This window comes from Podarcis melisellensis (genome assembly GCF_964234715.1).
Source record: "Podarcis melisellensis genome assembly, chromosome: 9".
NCBI lineage: Eukaryota > Metazoa > Chordata > Lepidosauria > Squamata > Lacertidae > Podarcis > Podarcis melisellensis.
Genome location: NC_138541.1, coordinates 14,978,713 through 14,989,356, shown reverse-complemented (window position 1 = coordinate 14,989,356; position 10,644 = coordinate 14,978,713). Strand labels below are relative to the sequence as shown.

Here is a 10,644-nt window from a genome sequence, read left to right as displayed (position 1 = left end):
GCTACACTGTGCGTCCTCTATTCACAAGAGGCTTCTGACAACGCAGTCCCAGATTTCCTGTTTCCCATATGAGATTGTCAATGCCCCACACGCATGGCCGCAAAACCACGACAGCTGGGACTGGCACACTACTGTCAGCACAGGTAGAAAGGAAACCAGGGAAGAGGCAGGGGCTGGGCAGGCCAGATACAGAATCTGGGTGTGCCTGACACGAGCTACAAGCCCACCCATCAAAGGGGGGGGGGGAGGAAAGGGTAGCAGTGCAACAAATAGCTACGGCTGGCAAGTGGAGAGAGGGAAGGAAGAAGATAGCTCGTACTGCTGGATCACCCCGCTTCCTTTGTGAGTCTCTGTCCATCCCGCCCTCCAGGAACAAGAATACATGCTACAGATTGCATTTTGTGGTTTACATTTAAAAGAAAGGGTGGGGGGAGAGAAGAGAGGCAAATAAATCTGAAGCCTACGCTGGGCCCATGGACGTTGCATCCTTTGAGGTGTTGCAGAAAATTCTTTGGGAGACGGTTTTCCTTCTCACCGGCACTTCTTCATGTGTGTACTTTTTTTTTCATTTTGTTTTTTTTTTTTTTTTGTCCTGCTGGTTATTCATGTAACGAAATGTTTATAGACCATTGACACATTGAACCATGACGGGAAAAAGAGAAATGAAAAAGAGAACATTGCACTTTGTCCTTTGAAAAAAAGAAAGAAAGAAAGAAAGAAAGGCACCCTCCACTTTTGAGGCCTCTTCTCCACTTCTTATCTTCCAGGTGGCCTATTGGCACCGTAGCAAATATAGTCCTTAAAGTTTTCCAGTGGCGCCAGATCCCCTTCCACCAAGCTCCATCCTTCCTTGTTCCAGCTGCTTATATATCCCAACAAGTCAGCCAACCAGGCTGTTTTCGGAGGCTTTTCAAAGTGCAAAGAGTCCAAGGCAAGGGTCTCTCGCCTCGAAGCACCAGTTAAGGCGTACTTGGTTGCAGTCTCAGCCACTGCAAACCCTGGCGGGTGTAGTGTACCAGTTCGATCATACTGCTGTTCAGCGAGAGAGGGCAGGCGGCAGCACTGAGCTCGGAGAAAAACTCTGAGAGGGAGAGAAAGAGAAAATCTGGTGTCACACGTTTGGCTCCTTGCAGTCTGCACGGCTCAGGCATGGAAAGGGTTCGGCAGAAATATAGGAGGCATCATCGTTCAAGCTGCCTAAATGCTTAGCTGAAAGTACCTCACACTTAAAGACCTGCATGGGCAGAGTTTTCACCATAGCTGTTTACAGGCAGCACTATCTGCCTGCTCCAGTTCTGCAACAGTGCAAAGGGGGAGGGGAGAGACTAACCCTACAGCACATAATACTTGGTATTAGGAGCAAAATTCAAGTTTCACAGGAATCTCAGCTTGCATTTGAACCCCAAAACATTTTCCTAGTCCAGATGGAGATTGAGAAAGGTATGCTTGAATGCTAAAAAACATTTTTTTGGGGGGGAGGAGGCTCCTTGCTTCACAGTATGACTGAGAAACAAAGTACATTATATGAATGATGTGAAACCATGCTAATGTACTTAATCTGATTCATACTGAATCCAGCTTTCCGTGGTACATGATTTTGATTTCTTATTTTTTAAGAACATGGAGAACATACTATTCTGCCTCCTTAAAATAGTATCAAGGGGCAAAGAAAGGTGACTATAAAGCCCCTCACCCGATAAATCTTGGTGACTGACAAGTTCCCAGTAACAGGAAGTGAATTAGACAATATTGCAGATATTCTGCACCCCAGGGTTGTCGCCAGAGACAAGCAGTGCCTGAACATGTCGTTTCGATTTTTGGAGGATCAGAGATTAAATGTCCACCAGCCATAAGATAACTCTACCTAATTTGACTTGCATTGGCTCTTTACCAAGAGACCACCTAAAATTAATCTCCTGCTTTGCTTACTGAATGACTGCCACATTTGTCTTCACTTCTGCCTTTTAGGATCCCATGCATTCTGACCAGTGCTAGATGAAACTAACTGCTAGGTGTTTTATTTCAAAAGGGCAGGCAGAAACAGTTACTACTGTTCATTTGCCTTTGGACTGGCAGCCGCTCTTCCAGGGTATCAGGTAGCAGAACTGAGAATGGCCCTCTGCCTTAGGTCCCAGATGCCACTGAGCTTATTTATGCGGTTCTCCCTAGCAATCTTGCCAAATAATGTGCAAAATAGGCCTCCCGAGGGAAAGCAAAGCCTCAGGGTGCTGCTGTCAGTAGAAACTCAGGAAAACAAAAAGCCTTACTCTTATTCTTCCTGGCCAAAACATCAGCTTGTTCCCAGAAATCGTAGGCATAGAGAATATAAGAAGTGATGCCAACAAAGGAAGAAGTGATGGTTGGGATAAAGTGAGGAACGTTGACCGAGGAGCCAATGCTTCCACTTCCACAGCTGCTGGCGCTGGAACCTGTCTGGGAGCTCACAGAGCCGGCTGGAGAGGGCATCGGGGAAAGAGGGGACGGTGTGCCTATACTCCTGAAGGACAAAACACAAGAATCGCCATATATACCACCAGTGAATTCAGGAGCTGAGTTTCATTATCTTTAAATAAACAGAGAGCCAGAGCTGGAGGGGGAATGGAATGGGATGTCCCGGGAGAAGCCATGGCCAACTGGAATACTAAACAGAAGCGCTGGGTGCTGCAATGGTCCCACTTGCCTTTGCTGAAAAAGACATCTATGGAAAGACACGTTCTGGCATTCTGTTCTTCTCACACACATGCCTTCCACTGTACACTCAGACCCCAAGGCTGAATACTTGCTTTGTTGGTTAATATGCAGTTTTCAGCTAAGAACCTGAGCGGTTGGGAGCCACCGTCATACAATCAGTTATTCATTGCCTTTTGCCTTATTGTGCGTAATAGGCAAACACAGCCAGTTCAAGTCTTATTTGCCACAGTTTCTGCAAGGAACTCTTGACAGGAGTGGTCTAACTAAGCAGTGTTCCTATCAGCTGAGAGGAGCAGTGGTTCACTGGGTGGCTAATTCCAGTTGGAGAGTGGAAACGCAATGGCAGTGGCTGTTGTGGCATTAAATTTAAAATGGCAAGACTCAAATTGCGTCTCCTATATCACCACCAACAATGTAAATGGGTGGAAGAGAAGGCCTTAAGTAAGTGTGCTTTCCATCTAGTGAACTTTAGTGCTGAAGTGGGATCTAGGCCAAGAGTTCCACAGCCCAGTATCTGTTCCATCACATTAATAGACAGAGCAGACTTGAGGGAAAAGGATGGCAGAGCCATCTTTTACACATCTGCTCAGAAACAATTCCTAGTCTGTTCAGTGAACCTTCTAAATAAGTGGGCATAGGTTTGGAGCCTAAAAGTATAGTTACAAGCTGCAGGAGGAAAAGCCATCAGAAACCCCCAATTCACCCTCTTGACACTAAACCAGCCTTAAACTTCCCATGTAGGTACAGCATGAAACGTTTATTATGATTATTTCAAAAATCAGGTTTCAAGCTTTTGTAACAAGGGAAGGATGATATAGATTTCAGTATTACCTGGCAACACACGGAGAAGGTGCTTGTGTAATTCTAGAAGAACTCTGAAACAAGGAATGGAATTCTACTCAGTTCACACTTGACACCAACTTGCAACCAGTTCCAACATTACATTTTTAACTACACCTTGTAAGATGCCATGTATTCATATTGTTTGAGGTCTGTTTCTTCTAAGAGAATTGTCTGGATTGGGTAAGGTAAACAATGGTAACCTGAGGTCTGTCTGACGTGAGAATGAGTCTTGTGCCTACACACACCCTCATTCACTTGCCTCAATGTAAATCTTGGGGGGTTTGCTAAAACACAGTTTCCTGTTATGTCCAAACTGGGAAACGTTGGTCTAGCAAACCAGGATCAAATTGCAGCTTGCAATCCTGATCTGTGGAATGTAGTTTTAATGGGCTGGGAAACTGTGGTTCAACAAATCAGAAGTCTTGCAGCAAGTCTTGCAAGAGAAGGGAGGCTAGAACGGGAGGGAAAGTAATGCAGGCACAATCCTTCTGGGTCTGATAAATCTTTTGCTTATTAGACTAGCAGTGTGACTTCTGAACTTAGAACCAAGAGTCTGTTCTGACAGTATGTCCACTGGCCAGATTATACAGCGGTATCCTCATGTTAGCACACTACCTTGTGAGTGATTTACAAGATCCCTATTATCCTTTTGTAATAAAAGAGAAAAAGGTACAACACAAGCGGGGGTGGGGGGAGAGAGAGACACCAAAAGGGAGCTATGATCTTGCATGAGGTTGCCGCTTCAATGTTATGCTGCTCACGCAAATAAAGCAGAGTATTCAGCGCAAATTGCCCACAAACTATTGTTGGATCTGACCCAAAGACTGATGTCACAAAGCTTCTGTTTTTATTTTTAAATCAAGTTCTGAAGCTGGGTTAGAACCAACCCCAAGTCCCTGACAAAATACGACCCACAACGTTTTCGTTCTCTACCTTGAAGTGTTCAATAAGGGTCCGGGAATACTTTATTGCTGTGTCCTTCTTGTAGCGAAACATTGCCATGTACAGAATGGCTTGGCAGCGCATGCTGTGAAAACACAACCAACATTGAGCACATGAAGCTGCCTTATCAGACCCTTGGTCCACTAGCTCATTTCTGTCTGCACTGATTGGCAGCATCTCCCCAAGATGGAAATAGATCTCTCCCACCCTCTACTAACTGAGTCTTTTAACCAGGTATGCTGGGGGCTGAACCCAAGAACTGCAAAGTATGGGATCTGCTACTGTCCTGAAGCTGAATAGAACTCAAGACTTGGGGCATGCAAAGCATATGCTCAACCACTGTGCTATAACCTCTCCACATGCAAACAAAATATAAAACAATAATAGTTTTATTACTTATACCCCGCCTATCTGGCTGGGTTTCCCCAGCCACTCGAAAATAGTGAGGGCATTTTCACGGCAACCCAGTGAAGCCAGGGCTGGGGGGGGATTGGGGGCTGGGGTGGTTTTATATCCCAACTTTTCCAAATGGCTGTCACATACAGTTTCTTGACAATCTTTAAAATAATTCTGGATCGCTCTTGCTACATTTTTAAAAATTAATTTGCTGTTTTAAGAAACAATGTAAAACACAGAAGACAAAAAAATAGGATATCCTAACTTCCTTTTAATGGTATTGTACACTGGGTAAACGTAAGGGTTTTTCCTACATTACCAGCTTATCACAGAACTGTAGAGTTGGGACCCCAGGGGTCATCTAGTCCAGGCCCCAGCAATGCAGGAATCTCAACAAAACTATCCATGACCGATGGCCATCATGAAGGAGAGTCCACAACCTCCTAAGGGAGTCCATTCCACTGTCAAACAGCTATCACGGTCAGAAAGTTCTTTCTATGTTTTGGTCAGAATCTCCTTTCACATAACTTGAATCCATTGGACTTAATGTACCCATCTTTTTCTCTTAAAATGCCCCCACCTTATTTCTCAAACTAGAACGCTTGAAAACAGAAGATCTACTCACCAAAAAACAATGAAGATTTTTTCATGCGTGTTTGTTGAAGAGTCCGCAAAGTATTTTAATGTCATTATGAATCTGTGAGAAAGCAAAAAATAAAATAAAATAAATGGCTGTTTTTAATAATGAAAACATACATCCTGACTTGCTTACTCATTCCAGATAGTCCTGCTGACATTGAGGAAACTGTGCCGATTTAGAAAACTGATTATTTGGCCAGGGTGGAATGGGGGAGGGCTTCTAAATTGCATGGGCTTACTTTTTTTTTCTCATTTAGATAGCCCACCTGCTATCTTCAAAGGAAAAGTACAGTGGTACCTCAGGTTAAGAACTTAATTCGTTCCAGAGGGCCATTCTTAACCTGAAACTGTTCTTAACCTGAAGCAACACTTTAGCTGATGGGGCCTCCTGCTGCTGCTGTTGTGCAATTTCTGTTCTCATCCTGAAGCAAAGTTCTTAACCCAAGGTACTATTTCTGGCTTAGCGGAGTCTGTAACCTGAAGTGTCTGTAACCAGAGGTACCACTGTATATAGCTGTAGATTTCTCCATTTCATAATGACGCCACTTCTGAGCTCAGGTCCTTCGCCAACGCAAAGCAAAAAGTGCAAGAAGGTAGGGGACGTGCTTATTACTAGGCAAGGAAGGGGTGTCCCACTTACTTGATGAGGTCTATGGTCTCTGCGAACATGCTATAGGCTGGCTTTGGTGAGAGGGGATCAGATTCCATGGCAATGCCACACTCAATCAAGGATAGGGCAGCGTCCAGGTACTTGAAGGCCTTTCCAATGTCATCTGTCTGTTGGAGAGAAGACGAACAGTGGTCAACTAACAAGGGTTCAATGCTCTGTGCAATCATTTGGACTGACACCAAGAATTTGACATGGGAACCTCTAGCCTCATGATGCCAGCCGATTTCCATTTGAAGACATTCCCCCTGCTCCCCCTTTAACGCCCACATACACACTTAACATGCTTAGCTATGGTTTTGTTTACTGCAAACAAGCAACAATCTGAAGTCCTCCTTGAGTGATTTTTTTTTCAAGCTTAATTTTCTTGGAAGGCTGGGGTGGTTTTCCTGGAGACTGCAGCTAGGGAGACAAGAGTTAACCTTTCCTCCCACCAGCTTCAGCCTCCAGGAAGATCACCCACCACTACCAATTAGGCTTGATAATCTGTTGGAGCCAATGGGAGGCTTTTCCCCCAGGCCAAATTTAAGAGGGGGCAGGGGGATGGGACCCCGCAGTCTCCAGGGATGGCTTCTCTGGCTGCAAGTGAGCCATGGGCAACGCATTTGTAATCCATGCCCAAAACACATGGAACAAGTGGGCAGAGGTGGGTCCCAAGAATGGAACGGAACTGCGCAAAAGTTTAACAAGACCAATTCAAACGTACCGTATTTTTAGCTCTATAAGACTCACTTTTTCCCTCCTAAAAAGTAAGGGGAAATGTGTGTGCATCTTATGGAGCGAATGCAGGCTGCGCAGCTATCCCAGAAGCCAGAACAGCAAGAGGGATTGCTGCTTTCACTGCGCAGCGATCCCTCTTGCTGTTCTGGCTCCTGAGATTCAGAATATTTTTTTTCTTGTTTTCCTCCTCCAAAAACTAGGTGCGTCCTGTGGTCTGGTGCGTCTTATAGAGTGAAAAATACGGTGCATATATTTTGAAGCACCAAATCTATTCACTGCTTGCTGTTAAGCATGATTACATCATCCAGTGGAACACAATGCACTCAGAAACCGATGCATCTAAGAGGGAAGAACTCATTACTGCTGCTTAAGGTAAATGGCGTTATGCAACCAGACTAGCTTTCTCTAATCAGTAAAAAGCTTTTTAGCTTTTTCAAAGCAGGAGGGAAGGGAAGGACTAGGGGCTATTAGAAAGCAAAGAATTTACTTTCATAATTGAATAAGCAAAGTCCATGTATACACACACTGGTGCTGGCAAATGTCAGCGACTTGACAGCATGTTGCTATGCCCTTTCAGAACATCCCAAATAGATGGCTGGGGTTGATGGGACTTGTAGTCCCAAAGCAAACACCGTGTACCAAGTCGGGGAAGACTGTGCTATGTGACTTGAGTAGCAAATATATCTTAAGTGACTATTCCCTATATTCTGTCCCACTCCAAGCAACCACCAGAAACCAAACCCAGAATTGAACTTTGTAGCCTTCAGAATGAGGTAGCAGAATGGGCTGTACACCACCAGAATGTGGGGTACACCACTTCTGAACATCCCCCCATATTTTAAAAAGCAGTGGACAGAATGGTATAAACATCTCGTGTCTAAAAAGACTGTTGGAGAAGCAGAGTTGAAGTGGGGGTGGGGAATGACGGGGCGGAAATTATGTCCCAAGCCAAGCACTCTTGGTGTTGTTAATGCCTTGCCAAGACCACAGAGGCCAAAGGGAAGCAGCCTCCCTTGCCACAGAAGACCATCACAGAGCACCAGGCCTGAGTAACACAAGCTGTTCATGCCGTGAGCCATAACACTGAAGCCCAGATTCAGCAAATGCAGGAAATGAGTTCCAACCACCGAATTTCTACACTTTAATTAAGTAGAAGGGAGTTTAGTTATCCCGCTGCTCAGAACTTTGGGCAAACTTTCTTGCATCCAGCACTAAGTCAAAGCACTTACCATTGTGTCGGCTTTGTGCCTCAACCTTTTGGCCTCGTTTAAGTGAAATTCCACTGGATGTTGTCTGAAGTGAGACACAAGACAGAATGGGATTTTTCAGTTTTTTCCAAAAAAATACTCGTTTTGAAAAATGTACGTGCTTTTGCTCTGCACAGGTTGAATTAGTCAAACCTCTTAACGTGCATTAATAAACTGAGCTCTTTTACATCAAAGAAATTACCTACTTGTCTAACACTTATCAAGAGATGGAGATAAAGAGAGAGAGATCTTTATGTGTGATGTCTCCATGGTTCTCCAACTAAAAGGCTCCCTGCATTCAATAAACTAGCATGAGGGAGAGAACAATGCTAAACTTCTCTCCCCAGTATGCTAATTTTTTCTACGTGCAATGATTTTAAAACAAAACAAAACCGGGAGTAGAGGCACCTAAAAATGCAACCCACGCTCCTGAATTCTCAATAGATACACCACAGAGTTCTAACACCTTAATATGCCATAGTTTCAGCCATGCTTCCTTGCTTGAAATACAAGAGACAAAGGATACACAACATCCTCTTGGTTCTGACTGCTGCTATCATATATACCCTTTGAAAATTTAGACTATATCAGAAGCTGTAAAAATAAATTTTAGAGGTCCATCACGTGTACAAGCCATATGAGGGGAGAGTTTGACATGGAGAAGCAAACTGACATCTGTCTGGACTTTGGTGGGGTAGGGGAGACTTCAAAAAAACATTTTTTTTTTTGTTTCAGAGAACGGCAAGCTAGGTTGTTGACAAGAGAAGAAAACAAGAAAGGTAAAACGAGAACTCAAAAGAGAACTTAACCAGAGAGGAACAGAAACTGCATTCTTACTTGTGCGGCTTGCCCTGAGGTTTTGTTGGCTTGGAGGTACCATTTGGCAAAGAAGGCACTGGGAAAGGATTTGGAACATCGTCTGCAGATCTCTGAGAAGTCAAAGAGGAAAGGTAAGTTTTGTACTCAGAAAAAAATAGCCACATCAAAACTTTTCTTTTCCAAGATGAGCATGCATTTATTTGTTCCAGGACATCTCTTTTCACTGCATTTTTTTAACAGAGCATGATGAGGAAACTTGGCTTCTGACTAGAAATGTCACAACAGGGTGGTTTACCGTATAAGTAACACCAGCCTGCATGCTCCACCAGGGGGGAAAGAGACACAAATAAACTAGACAGAAAATGTTGAATGGGAAACTCACTGAAAAGGGGAAAGTCTATACAGTAGAGGCAGTTCCCAGACTGACAGCTCTTGCACCAAACAGTTATTAATAGTAGGGGCTGCTTGGGAGACTGGAGCAAGCCTTAAAATGTAAGTATTTGAAACCTTTTCCCCTGAGCAGCCCAAGGTCAAGCACTGTAAGGAAGAGGTCATCATCAAAGGCTCCAATTGCGAAATTGTCACTGGCACCTACTTTGTTGCTTTTTGAGCTTTCAGAAGGCTTCCCCTCCAGTTTCCTGTGCTTGGAGGATGAGGAATCCTTGTGGCTTTCCTTGCTCTTGGTAGTGCTGATACTGAGACCAGGAGGCTGGCTGCAGGCACCGCTTTCATTCTTTGGCCTCTTCTGGGCCATCTTGGCTGGTTTCTGCGCAGGAGACAATGGTGGTGGTGGCGGTGGTGGTGGAGGCGGCAGTGGCGGCAGTGGCATCTCTTGTCTTTGTGTCTCTACTGATGGCTTTGAAATCCTGGAGAGGGCGAGTCAAATCAGTTTTAAGCCATATGGCTTATTGTAAAGCCTTCATTGGTGGAAGGGGAAACACAGGGGCTCTGTTTATTTAGTGGGAGATGCTGCAAAACAGACAGCTGAAAAGACTTCATCAAGAGCAGTGGGGAGGGGGAATTAGGGACTTTCTGGCAATTCATTTGCACATTAACCATCTGCAGAAGCCAAACATGTCTCCAGAATAACACACCCTTGGGCTTTGTCTCTAAAGCAGAACTGAAGCTAAGGATCCGATTAAATGTAGCTGCTGGGAGACATAACAATTTGGTCCCCACAATGTCTGAGGTCCAAAGAGCTACTTTCAGGTGGACCCAGAAGTTTGGGCAAACTACTGGGATTTTTTTTAATTTTTGCTTTCAACGCCTGGGACAAATTTGGAAGAACTTATGAAGCTATCCTCCCATTTCAAAAGTGGTTTGCCATCATAGGAACATGCCTGTTGTTCAAAGCCCCCCTGCAGCTGCAGAAGCGTTTATTATTAGTATTATTATTAGTCTGTGCAGGGAAACATTTTGTTTTTAAACAAAATACTTTTGAAGACTCTGTCAAAAGGACTTGCAGTGTCATTCTTGAACCCTTTCAGATCCATGGCTTAAGTCACAGTAAGTCATTTTGTGTGTACATTGAACATAGATTTCCTTTGCGATCTCTGCACTACACAGGGTCAGGAACTGGGGCAACGACTCACAGTTGCAATGCTAAGAATTCCCTCAGCCAGACTGAAAGGTGACCACAATGCAGTCCTTTTATAGCGCAACAAGCAAGTTTCAAACAAA

General features: G+C 44.3%; 1 protein-coding gene across 7 annotated transcripts in view; it reads right to left on the bottom strand.

Moving 5' to 3' along the window:
• Positions 1 to 392: 392 nt before the first annotated feature.
• AFF1 (ALF transcription elongation factor 1) overlaps positions 393 to 10,644 on the bottom strand; it is a 149,073-nt gene continuing 138,821 nt past the window's right edge. For all 7 annotated transcript variants that reach the window (XM_081924798.1, XM_081924801.1, XM_081924797.1 and 4 more), the window contains 9 exons: positions 9,560 to 9,830; positions 8,983 to 9,074; positions 8,128 to 8,191; positions 6,152 to 6,288; positions 5,498 to 5,569; positions 4,468 to 4,561; positions 3,523 to 3,566; positions 2,268 to 2,497; positions 393 to 1,081 (listed from right to left, as the gene is read on the bottom strand). In XM_081924798.1, coding sequence (XP_081780924.1) covers positions 960 to 1,081; positions 2,268 to 2,497; positions 3,523 to 3,566; positions 4,468 to 4,561; positions 5,498 to 5,569; positions 6,152 to 6,288; positions 8,128 to 8,191; positions 8,983 to 9,074; positions 9,560 to 9,830 — 1,126 coding nt within the window. In that variant the 3' untranslated portion in view covers positions 393 to 959. The remainder of the gene's footprint in view (positions 1,082 to 2,267; positions 2,498 to 3,522; positions 3,567 to 4,467; positions 4,562 to 5,497; positions 5,570 to 6,151; positions 6,289 to 8,127; positions 8,192 to 8,982; positions 9,075 to 9,559; positions 9,831 to 10,644) is intronic.